Below are 13,639 nucleotides of genomic sequence, written 5' to 3' on the forward strand. Positions count from 1 at the left end.
AAAGACAATGTGCGTCAAGGAGCATGTAAATTATAGATGTTATCTCACTGCCACTGACATGCAAGCGAATCACAATAGGCAGTTAAGGACTGAGAGGAAAGCTGGAATAGTTTGGCTTTTCCCACTGGGACAAGAAACACACACACACACACACACACACACACACATGCCTCCCTCCTCACAAGGCCTGAAAGTAGTATTATGTGAATATTATGTGAATGTTGTTTCTAAACTAAAAAAAAATAAAAAATCAAATAAATGCTGATTATTCATTTGCATTTCATGAATATCTAATCTAGATTCCATTTGATTACATTCAACTTTACTGTCATTATGCAAAGTACATGTACAGAGCCAATGAAATGCAGTTAGCATCTAACCAGAAGCGTAAGTGGCCAATTTACAATAAATAGCAGTATGTTAAATGAGGTTATGGGTCCATATGTACAGGGGTGAGAGTGATTAATGTACAGTAGGTACAGTAGGTAACAAGATGTGGTATCTATATTGTAATATACAGTACAACTGTGCAAGGATTGTGTAGTGGATAAGACATGTCAAGAAGATGCTCAAACAACAACAACACACAAACCTGTTCACTTGGAATTCAGCTATAATGGAAATGTACTGTAATGGACAGTTGTTAACGTATTCAGTAGAGGTTTTTGAGAAATATATCATGAATTGTGCTCATCCTAATGTTGGGCTGGAATAGTACGATGAGAGAAATCTTAATATCACATTAAAGCTGAAATGTCAGTCTCAAAAATTCAGTCTCCCAAAGCAACTGTGAAAATTCTGTAGGTGATTTTAATGAGTTGAATCCCAAAAAAGGGGAAGTAGTCAGTCTGAAAATCCTGACGAGCAGTTTAATGCTCAAAAACAATTAGACACAGATAGTACTGTTCTATTCATGCTAACAGAAAATGAAATGAATAAATTAAACATTACACAGGTTTAAAAAAAAATCTCCAAATATAGAGTTCGGGTAATGCTGCGAACTGGCACAATTGACACTTTACTGATAAACTGCCTACATTTGTACACTTGCCTACAATGGAAATGTAAAGACTTTCTAAGAACATAGGGGAAAACCTGCCATGGAATTTTCAAATCATGTGCAGAAAATTCTCAGCCAAGTTAAAATAGTTCGCTTTCCACAGATTGTTTGTAATATAGTGCCTGTTTGACAAGTTTGGAAACACCTAGTCTCTTTGGAGACACATGCACATGTTTCTTTTGTTTATAGCAAAAAAAAAGCCGGGAACCGGGAAAAACACACAGGAATTGGTGTATGACTGAAAGAATTTAGAAAGATGGGTCCAAATGTGACATTTTTGGCTTTAACAAAAGAACGTATGTAATATGGGGAACAGGAGAGATGATGATATCACATACCCACAGTCAAACAAGGAGGAGTTTGAGGTTGAAGTCATTTTGGAGCCAGGGAAGGTTGGAGGCTTATTCCGAGTGAAAGGAATACTGACTCAACATGTCTATCATTCCATACTTCATCAGCATGGAACCAACATCGCCATACAACAGGACAATGACGCCGAAGCGTATGTCCAATCCCTGTGTGCTCATTTACCTAAATCCTTTTGAACTGCTCTGGGATGAACTGGATTACAAGGTCAGAAAGAAATAACCAATTAGTGAAGAACACCTATGGCAAGTTCTATGAGAGGCATAGCAGTATATTATATATATATTTCAGTTGAATATTTGGAGAAACTAATCGGCCAGATACCAAAAGTGTGTAAAGCTTCTGAGGAAGTTTTTTTTTTCATTGAATATAAAGTTTAGCATCTGTACATTTCTATATTTGTTTGGTCAAAATAACTCGGCGTTCAATTAAATAGTTTATTGCATACAAAACAAAAAGACCATGCACGTGTCTCTCAAAAATGATGTTGCCAGACTTTTGACAGGCACTAAATATTTTCACACATTTCTATCAAGATTACACATCCTGCAGAGGTGACAAAAGTAAACACATCCTTCACTACGTGTACGTGGCCTACGTCTGTGGTGTGTGATTGCCAGGAAATGATACAAAGAAATGACAAGAAATAGGTTGAGAAGAAAGAAATAGTGACCGTGTCACCAAATAGATTAAAACTAAAGTAACGAGTCTGTTTTGAAAATTGTATGAAGTAAAAAGTACAGATATTTGCATAAAAAAGTTAAAAAGTTAAGTACTGATACCAAAACAAATCTACTTAAGCACAGTAACAAAGTATTTATACTTCAGTTCTTCTCACCTCTGACACTCTCAGGTGTTTCCTTTTCTTTTATGACACCATGAATTTCCAAAAATAGCAGGTTTTCATTTATAAAATTGATTCGATTTATTCCATTTAACCGGTTATCTGATTATAGCAGGGAAGCACAAAATCCTCTGTCCTGAGGACTTTCCTGTGCTGGAAAACGCACTGAACTTTACAAAGTACTGTGTGACTATTTCCTCAGGAGGCGGAAATTCAAAGCAGACATACAGTATTTTAATTTATTGACAACCAAAGGGCAATGCAAGGACAATGTGGGTCAAATTTAAGAGAGACACACTACACATAAAATAATTAACTATAATAATGTAACATAAAAACCTAATGCTCAGCCATTAGCCATTCCATATATATATATATATATATATATATATATATATATATATATATATATATATATATATATATATATATATATATGGAAAATCCTCCAGAGGAACACAGTACAGGTGTGCACAAACACAGGAAGTGAGCTGGACCACAAGAAAAGCAGATCAAAACATGTGCGGAGAAGTTCTAACGTTCCAGCAGCCTGGAGGGGGATTACCCATGGTGACGCACTGACATTTTCTTTCTTATAGAACGTTCCACACTATCAATAATTATGTATTGTCCTTTAATAAACAAGTCAACGTATTTTATTTATTCATTATTGAGATTGGATTACGCAAACTGTCCACTTTACAAGTCCCTGGCGATCATGTTTTTACAGGAACAATCTATCTATCAGCAGAGCTGCTGTTAAATATTTACTTCTGACCTGTCAGATTGTAGAAGCTAAAAAAAGAATAGAATTCCACAGCATTTTTTTTCACATTATACCATGCACTTTATAAACATCTGGCTTCGAACAGAGGCTCAATACTCAGAATACTGATGAAGGAGCTTGAAATGATTTTGCTTCAGTCTGCTAAGCTTATGGCATCTCATGCAGGTGAACTGTGGGTACATGGAGAAATTTTACACACACACACACACACACACACACACACACACACACACAGACACACAAACACACACACACAAACATCTGTCAGTGCTACTTCTGGATACAGTCCAAGTCGAAGCAGGAATCTCACCTCCTATCACTACTCGAACTCCCTGCTACTGAATGTCAATTGTGAGTTATTGTGTGAATTTAGTTGCTATTGCAGCAAATCGACATGCGGTAGCGTACAATCAGTTTCCTTGTTGTGTGACACGCTTTAAAGTGGACATTTACAGGCCAGAGTACCAGAACCACTGTCTTCACAAGCAGCAAAACCTCCCACTCACAACAACAACAGAACAATCAAGACACTTTGTCTGCAAAGCATTCACTGCAAACCATTTGCTTGCAAATCTCTCTGAGCTTTCCTGAGAAACCCCACCAGCCCTTGATGTCAACAAAATACTCCACTAGTGGGAATCTGATTAAAATACCGGAGTTTAAGACATTAAATCTTACCTATGACTGGTTTAATGCGCTTGATCATGATGACCAGACGGCAAAAAGACTCGGATCCAGAAGAACACCAAATACTGTCTAAAAAATGTTTACCCAAACAGTTAAGTTTTGACCATCTTCATCCGTCTCGGAGACTCTCTCAGGATTTCGAGGAGAGCCGGCAGCTGCGCCGGAGTGCTGGCAGGAGATGCATATTTGTGGGAAGTGTCTGTGCGACTCTGGTCACTTTTTCCAGCTCTGCCGTTTTTTTTCGTTCTGCCTCAACTCACAAAGCAGAACAAGGCATAATCTCTCGTGGGGCTGCGCTACTAGACTGCCAAAGATGACCTATCAGCAGCTTAGGAGGGAAAAACAGGCAGTGCACCAGCTTGTCTCCCACTGGAAGAGATGGATTGGGGGAGGTTCAAAACAACGGCATGGTTTCAGTAAGTTCACCATGTGTGCAAGACCATGGGGGGCGGCGTGTGGCTTGAAGGGAAGGTTTTTTTTTCTTTCCCTCTCAACAAGATGGAAAGTACAAAGTACAAGTTCTCCTGAGTTTGGCTGTGTTCCAAATCAAAATCACATGCTGCACACAGAACACCCCCCCCACCCTTTTTGCAGCATGAGCTCTAGCAGACGCCTTAGAGTACGAGGCTGTTTATCATCCTTGGGGAAGTATTTCCCCCAATGTCTCTTTGGGTGAGACATTGTATAAGGAGCTGAGGCACCTTCCTTCCTACGTACAGTGGGTTTATGTAACAGTGAGACGCAAAGACATTTTGAATCGCTTGTCATGTTGACATAGCCGCACGCTCTACATCAGATCAGATGACTTGCTCATTACCTGGCTGTATTAATCACCAGCCAGCCAGTGACCCAAACAGTTGTTTCGTTTTTCTTCAGCCTTTACCCCAATATCAGACTTTACATGGGTTAATGCATGCTTGTTTTGGGCTCTTACATAACACTCAGCCAGGACAAAAAGATCTCAGAATCCAGGATCAATCCACCAGTGTGACTGCTTCTACTCACAGAGCTTCAATCAGGTGCCTATTGTATCACGTGGATCATAAAGAGAACAACCAGAATCCTAGAAGAGCCTTTAACCGTCAATTTTATTTTCCGTAGGCATGTCTGTTGTCCGCACCAGCTGGCAGGACTCCATACGCAAAGATCACCAAATAAACCAAAACCTGTAGGTCTCAAAACACTTCCCTTCTAAGAGCCATCTGAAAGTTTTGTTTTTACCACCTTAGGCTTCGCGTTCCACAATCTAACTATTCAACGTTCTAACAAAAACAGTACAACTCCAAAATAACCCCGTGTCACCAAAACACCACGTGCTGTTGTGTAATACACTGAACCTGATGTTACTGCAGCCAGTGGGCCACCGGAGATTGAAACTATTCTGCTGAATAACACACCATAACTGCATGTCTTTTCGATTTCCCAGAGACCGAATCACATTTCAACAAGACTATTTTGAAATAAAATTCTCACCCCCTGATTTTTTCATAAGAATGTCACTAGCAAACAACAAATCCCTTTCAGCACTTGCTTTTTTGCTCGCATGTGAGCTGATGTGTTAAAAGGAGAGGTTTAGATATACAAAGGACAAACTCTTGAAGAACTCGAAGCTGAGAAACCGCCGGCCTTGTGATATTAATCGCGTTCGGGGTGATCATGAGCGTAGTGTGACTCAACATTTTCACGCTTCTAGGAGAAAGTACGAGCGATACGAAAGCAGGCTAAGTATCTTTTCAAGTCCTCTGCCACCCACAAAGGAGCAATAGAGCCACTGCACAATGATTTGTACTGTCTGAAAAGTGCATGTAAACTACGTTTAAAAAATAAATAAATCAATGCTCTTAAACAAGTTTTAAACGCGTTCATAGGTCTAATCTTATAAAGTGACATCCAGATGTAAATCTTATTCAGAACACTTTTGATCACCCAAGTTTTTTCAATCAAAAGATTTCCTTGTGGCATGACAGTAATCTCACCAAGGTCAGAGGACCCAGTCTTCTGGGACAAGCATGAAATCCAAAGGGCAAATCAAAAAAAGCAAGAGGCAAATTTACGCAGAAGGTCTTTTTTTTTTTTTTTTTTTTTTTTTTAAGACATAAACAAGTTACATGGTTCTACAAACCAAATATTAGATTTTTGTGTTCAAGCGAGCAAGCCATCAAAGAACAACCATATAGGTCTTTATGCACAGTGTTGTTTACAGTTTGCATGACCCAGTTCACACAAGTGGGGTTGATTATAATGGTCTGTTTCTTCTGACGGACCCAAAATGTCTGAACTGACAACATGTGTAGTCCAGACACCAGACACCAATCAGGCAAAGCATTATGACCACCTGACTAATATTGTGTTGGTCTCAATTGCTGCCCAAACAGTCCCGATCCATCGAGCATTAACAGCATTAACTTGTTCAGCAATTTGAGCTACAGGATCCTGTCTGTTTGATCAGACCACACAGGCCTTTACTCCACATGTGCATCTTCCTTGGACCACAAGAGCTTTAGTATTTGTAAATGGGCTCTGACCCAGTCGTCCTGCAATCGCAATTTGGCCCTCGTCAAACTCACTCAAATCCTTACTAAGGATATATCCATAGAAAAGAACATATTTATGTTTAATCACCACATTATCTGTGTAAAGCTGCTTTGAGACAATGTTCATTGTTAAAAGCGCTATACAAATAAAAATGAATTGAAATTGAATTGAATTGAATATCCAAATTATCATCTCTGTAAAAGATACTCTACCAACACCAAACTATTTGAAGGATCAAATTCTGCATTAGCAGTTATGGGTCTTGGGATTTAAAGCTTCTGATCAGAGGTCCACTGATAAGAGAAAAAAAAAAACTGTACTCGGGTTAATCTGTATTGGTGCATCTATAGTTTTAAACCAGCTGTAGGTCCTGATCTAAAAACCCTTAACAGGTGTGAGATTTGCTGTACAAAAAAAAAAACTACACAAGCACCAAATTCTGTGCATTCAAACAGTCAAAATGCAGTCAAAAATGAAAGTTTGCTGACTCTGTACTTTTTATTTTGTGTGTGTAATATACATTTTTTATAGCGGATAAGATTTGTTGTGTATGATTCCAGTTCGATGATCACTTTTTGCACTGCAAGATGTATCTTAAGGATGTGTCGAGCAACCGAAATACACCATCCCTCGCTCACAAAACAAACAAAAAAAATCGTTGTACACTTACACCACAAAAACTCAGTAACATTCCTCGCGCGCACACACACTCTTCTGTGTCTCCTGCGGAATTGTACAAAACGTGGTTAGAAACCAGATTTGTAATTTAGTTCTGTGAGGAAAGTTATTTCACATGGAAATCCATGTCCTTGATGTGGCATTACTTCTGGATGAGTTATTCACTGAAGGACAAGCCAGAAATATCCGACGCGCTGTCATTTCTGCGTCTGGCGATTCGAGGTTAACGTCGGGCTTTTTTTTTTGTGATAAATCATGAATCGTGATGGCATTAGATAGCAAATGAAATGCACAGACATTGAAAATCACTTAGAAATCAATTTTTTTTTTTTTTATAAACATGCAAAAGCTTATAAACTTACACTTGTCTCAACCCCTTTTCCTTGTACACTGGGGTTACATGCTGTGCATTTCTACATGGGAAACTCATAATCACTCGTCTATTGTAGAACAACACATGTCACATGTCACATGTTCTATTCTGTTTATTTTGAGGTTCTCCTTGTGCAAAAGCTCGGCAGTGAAGCTTTTGAATGAACTGAAAGAAATTGAATCCGTCTATTTTGGAAAATTCGTCAACAAAATAATGGAAAATCTGAGCATTACACAAATATACAATGTTGTTTTACTACACACTTTACCATAAAATTATTTTGATTTATTGGTTCCAGGTCAAAGCTACTTATTAGCTAAATAACTATCCATCTCTATTTCACCTAAACACCTGATCCTCCCCGTGTAGCACAAACTGTCAACACACGCTGTAAGCATCGATACCCGGCGATACCTGGATAATAGGAGAGACTTAAAAGGAAATACTCCACCCCCAGCGCATGGATCGGAGAAACTCTTGGAAGGTGCGGATGGCATACTTTTCCAGGTGGCGGACTCTGTGTCCTTGCACATGGTCAGAAAGTGATGATAGGACTCCATCTCCCCAGCTGAGATGCGTACTATTGAGTAGGATGGCCAGCGTTTGTGACTCCTGCATCCTGAGCACGTAGCTGGCAAGGTCTGGTAGTCCATACTGCAAAAAAACTAGCCCTCCTCTCTGTGTTGGTGTGAGACAGGCTGCGTAAGGGAGGTCAATCCACAGCACACGGATCAGATCTGAGCGGTCACTCACACACCCTTAATCTCTTTATTCCTGCTTTTTCCCTCCTGCACAGGCTTCATTTACTGCACTCTGCTCTACCTGACAGTATTCTCTCTCTCTCTCTCTCTCTCCCTCCCCAAAATCCAGCATCCAGCACACACATCACACACTCTGTCCTTGAGTGTCCTTACTGCTGCACTGATTCATGCTGTCTGCAGTAGAAGAATAGTTGCTTAGTGAGGTAACAGTGTTATGTAAAACAACAAAAATGTGTTAATATTGCAATAATAATCAATACAACAGCTTATAATAAAGTATAAAAAAAATCCCAGCAGATTTGACGTCAATCACCAGAAAAAAAATACTGACTGTATCCACAGTACAGCTCAGGGCAATCTGGCGAGATCCACAGACATGTCTCTCACTCTGATTTCCACACAGGCCACACAGTGAATGTCATCTACAGAGGGAATATAAAAGCTGATAGAAGTGTAATGACCCAGACTTACACATTATGGAGCCCATCATGAAGTTTGATCCGGGCCGACCGCCCTCTCCTCGTTTCGCTATCAGTCCTTCTGCTGAGACACCGAGATGTCCTGTGTCTCCTTTCTGAAGCCGTGGAACAAACTAGCATTGCTTCTCACAAATATCCTCAACAATGCCACAAGCACTAGGGGGGGCGTCCCCCTTCCTCTCCCACCCTATGAGATATTCATCATAGTAAGGGGCGTTTCTGGTTATAGACTGTCTGAGGGAGCTTCACACAAACAAGGGCTGCTCCTTTCCGCTCTCTCTTTACACACATTATCTCTATAGCATATACACACACACACACACACACACACACACACACACACACACACACACACACACACACACACACTTGGATCTACACCACTTGGAATTCTCTTCCTTCCCCAGGCACACAGCGGCACAGAGCAATGTTCCTAAACTTAAAGAAAACTGCCGGACATGTCTGTCAAACATTTTCGTGTCTTTAAAAATGGAAAGCTTTTTTATGATTGCTGTGTGGAATTAAACAGCACAACAGCATCCTCTGTGTGAGGCAAGAATACAGGTTCAACAGTTCACATTGCCCTATGAAGCCAACATGAACATTCCTCTGCAATGGAAACCTTGTAAACCATAAAAGCCGGTGCTGCTTTCTTTCACCCTGCTGTCTGTCAAGAAAGTCGTGCTTCTAAATGCATTCTTAGCTGAAAAGCCTTCACTGTTTGTCACATCACTGAGAGGCCACAGCATTAGAGGGGCCAATATAGGGGAGTGGTAGCTCAGTAGTTAAGGTGCTGGGATTCAGAAGGTCAAGGGTTCAAGCGCGCATATCGACAAGCTGCCACTCGGGCCTTTAAACAAGGCTCTTAACCCTCTGTGCTCCAGCTTCATCTCTGAGCCCAGCTTCTGAACAAAATGCTAAAATGTGTGAAGAGAAGAATTTCACTGTGCTATAATGTATACAGTATGTGACAAATAAAGGCTATTAATTATAGTTTACATTAATCTCAGTGAGAAAGTGGGACCAACACAGGCACTTAGGTGGATCTAATGAGATCGTAAACCTGTTTTAATAAATTTACTATTAATATCCACTTTTTGTTACACTTACACATACACTTCCAGAGCGACATTAAAAAACCTTTAGTTTCTTATTATACAATTCAGATGTACACTGTCTGTCAAAAGTTTGGAAACAGATCGTGTTTTATGGTTTTTGAAAGACACATGCGTGTTTCTTTTGTTTATGTATAATTCACCTGCATCGGTTACAGTGGCGTGACTTGGTAGTAGAAGAATCCAGGTGCTGAACTGTCCTGCCCGCAGTCTAGACCTTTCACCATTTAAAAACATTTGGCGCAACGTAAAACAAAAAACACAACAAAAGACACCCAGAACTGTTGAGCAGCTAAGAATCTGGTATCAGACACATACGGGACAACATTCCTCTTCCAAAACTTTAGCAACTGGTCTCCTCAGTTCCCAGATGTATACAGACAGAAGATGTGATGCTACACAGTGGTGAACATGTTGCAGCAATCAGGATCACCTTATTTCTTTCTTAAAATTGTACATTTCCTCACTTTAAACATTTCATTTTTTTATGTTCTATTCTGAATAAAATATGGGTTTATTTGCAAGCTTTTTTGGAACTGGGGTTGGAGATAACACTGCAGCCAATGGTCTCACAAACCCATCTAAACACAAGGCAGCATGAGGTTGATGTCAAAGCCTCCTCTAATGACCCTTCTTAATATGACGGCGGCATGGTGGCCCCTTTCCATGACCTGCTCATTCCCAGGAGCAGTGGTGCAACCTCTCTCCACAACATCCTCACGGTAAATGAGTTACCAAGCTGTCCTCCAAGACAGGTTTCCAGACTCCAGAACACCCCAGACTCTCTGGGGTGGGCAATGTCAGCAATCACCCCCTTTGCTTTGTTTGTGGTAGCACCTATTGCACCATTAAGCGAATACTGGCTGCATCGAAATGTTTTTCCCTGTGCTTTTGTTTTTTGGCCCGTGTCTCTCATGCGTTTTCGTTTTTATTTATGTTCAGTCTATGCCCTGTCTTGTTATGAGTCCTAATGTTCATGTGTCTTTCACAGTTGTTCTCTATTTCTGTGTTTAATTATTGTGTGTATATCTACTCCTTTGTTTCAGAGTCTTGTCGCAAAGTAACTCATCTAGTTCTAGCAAGTTGTTTCGTTTCCTGTTACTTGTTCATGGTTTCCCGGTGTTCTGATCTTGTTTCTGTTTCACGTTCCCCTGGGCCCTTGACCTTCAGCTCTATATGTGGTTGGGAGACCTGTAGGCGTGAAAAAACGGCGTGTAAGTTTTGCTTTCAGAATTTATTCCCACCTACGGTCCACCTTGTCCCCGACCACACTAAAGCAACTAAAGCAAGATTTGAGAACTATTATATAACAGAGGAACATTCTTTCCACCTTTACACTATGAGGGAGGTACAAATATTCACATTTAACTCCACAGAATCACATGTTAGAATAAAACCCGAAGAATTGCTTTGCCACTGAGCCGTGTAAACAGGAAGGAGGAGCTTAATAAAAGCAGCGCTGGCTAGAGTATATACATCCTCTGCCTCTTCCCTTTTAAAACAATCTTCAATGGAACTTGCCCAGCACTGTGTCTGGTTTCTGAGAGCTAAATACTGTGTACAAGCAGCAGTTGGCTTTGCCCATATCGTTCAAAGGTTGCAAAGGAGCCATTTTTCCGCTGTCACATTACACCAACACAAAAAGAATAACAACAACCAAGCAGGCTGGTCAAGCAAAGTAATGCTACACACACATTACTTATTTAAAAGCACTCAACAGCACCGTGGTCACTATACAGGAGGTAAAGGTTCGCAGTTACACAATGTACTCAGAAGTTCAATCTAATTTGCTTTACATCTTTTTTTTTTTTTTTTTTTTATGTGCATCCCCAGCCGTTTTGAATGAATGGACTTGAGTACAATCACAACCGACTGAAAAAAGCTTTTCACAACAGACATTGTCTCAAAGCAGCTTTATAGAATTTAAGAGTTAAGGTGAATGATGTGTATTTATCTCTGATGAGCAGCCATGGCGACTGTGGCAAAGAAAAAATCCTTAGATGTTATGAGGAAGAAACCTTGAGAGGAACCAGACTCAAAAGGGGAACCCATCCTCATTTGGGTGATTATCAAGAGTGTGATTATAAGTCTTACAATACAGAACACTGGAGAGTGAGAACTAACATGAGCACTGGAATGTGTGATTCTGAGTAATGTCCTTTCTACAGTCTTATACAGTCATTTGAGGTTGTGGAACCAGGAGCTACTGAGCAATTCATAAAATAGCTTAACATTTGCGATCATCACAGATATAAAACTGAAAGGCATGAAATATGGACGTCAGAACGCCATCTGTGAGATGAGGAACGCTGTGGTGTCCCACAGGTACAGTAGAGCAGCCTGCCTGAACAGGAAACATGCAAACCATAAGCAACTCACATTTAATGCACAATAACAATATAATACGGAAAAACAGGTTTTCCAGTGAATCACCAATGGGAAAAGAAAAAACAAAAGGACAGATAAAGGCCAGAGTCCTGAGTGAGCATCAGTGCTGAATATGAGTTTATGTTTCGAGATAAACACAGCACTGATAGAATATCAGTTGACAAGAAGTAAGGAAGGAAGTTTTGACGTAATATTGGTAATGCGCTTCCAACTGACTGAGAATGAGGGAAGGAAGTCCAGCGACCTTCCTATTGTTCACCTTTTTACATTGGCAGTTGAACCGGGGTTGAGTTTTTTGTTTTGTTTTTTTGGAATCTATGTCTTAGCTGTGCACTCAGCTTAATTGTGTGAGTTTGGATGTGGGCTCGCATATAGGATCAGTCAACACAACGCCCATAGACAGGTTCCTGAGTTTATAACAGCTATTGTTCCAGCATACAGAAGTCCTGGACAAAGCGACTCATTTTCAGTGGTGAAAACATCCTTTACCAAGAAGCTGAGAACGGTGATTATAGCTGTGAACATTTCAGACAATCACCTCAGGATACATATAGTTCAGTGCAAATAGTTGTATACAAATAGTTGTATACATGTCAAACCGACAAATTTGCTTAATTTTCCGTCGGTTCATGCAAATCGTTCAAGTAGGAACTGATATGCACAAATGTATCGGTACTGGTTTTCTGGAATCGCAGAGTTGAGCAAAAATAATCGCTGAAAGTGCGAAAAATCACTAAGCCATGTTGCATTTATTAGCGCACAGACCTGCTGGCTTTTTATAGGATTTGTGTGTGACAATTAACTTGTTTGCATTTACCACAACAGCCAGAAGGTATACGCCACTGGGTCTCTTGTGCACATAAAGCCAATGTGTAGATACTGCGTACAAATGGAAACAAACATTTCTCTAGATAAATCCTGTATTTTGCACTGAAATGTTCAACCACCCAATAAACACAAAGATCCCTATGTAAATACACCTCATAATAATTGAGGATTTAGGATTTGTGGCTTCATCTATAAAGGAAGGGGATTTTAATGATATAAAATGTAAAACTAAAATGCCAATTTTTGTTTTTAACTCACATTAATAGACAACTACGTTAGGCTGTGAGGCTTGGAGAGATGTGAGCCATGTCTGCCTTTCCCAGTCATTAACTACATTCTACTCAGCAGATCCCTTTTACAATTTTCCATGGGCCTGTTTAAATACCCTGGCCGTGTTAGGTTTCCTTCAGGAACAGCTGAATAGCCACATTTTCCATTCGTTTACAGAGGAAAAGCAACAGGCCTGTGACTGTAATCAAATCTCTATTTTTTTGGATAAATTTTTTTAATAAAAGCAACTACGTTCTATCAACTGACAACTGTAAAAAATCGTTTTAATACTTTTCAGACTATATGTAGGTACAGCAACACAAAAAATGATGAAATTATGAATTAAAATCAAAACATAAATTATTGGACTTTCAGCGTCCCGTGACACAGGCGGTCATACAATATCGTGAAAAGTGACCCTAGCGACACTATTTTCATGTCCTGTATTTTACACATGTGCAGGTTGAA

General features: G+C 39.9%; 1 protein-coding gene across 3 annotated transcripts in view; it reads right to left on the bottom strand.

Moving 5' to 3' along the window:
- The window catches only part of mcf2l2 (MCF.2 cell line derived transforming sequence-like 2), a 71,241-nt gene that overhangs the window by 55,362 nt on the left and 2,240 nt on the right, over positions 1 to 13,639 (bottom strand). Inside the window, exon 1 of one of the 3 annotated variants that reach the window (XM_046857117.1) lies at positions 7,782 to 8,094. The exons of the other annotated variants lie outside the window; for them this stretch is intronic. Within the exon in view, the coding sequence (XP_046713073.1) occupies positions 7,782 to 7,983 (202 nt within the window). The 5' untranslated portion in view covers positions 7,984 to 8,094. Of the gene's footprint in view, positions 1 to 7,781; positions 8,095 to 13,639 lie in introns of those variants that run through there. 3 annotated transcript variants of the gene reach the window in all.

This window comes from Silurus meridionalis, chromosome 9, assembly GCF_014805685.1.
Source record: "Silurus meridionalis isolate SWU-2019-XX chromosome 9, ASM1480568v1, whole genome shotgun sequence".
Lineage (NCBI taxonomy): Eukaryota > Metazoa > Chordata > Actinopteri > Siluriformes > Siluridae > Silurus > Silurus meridionalis.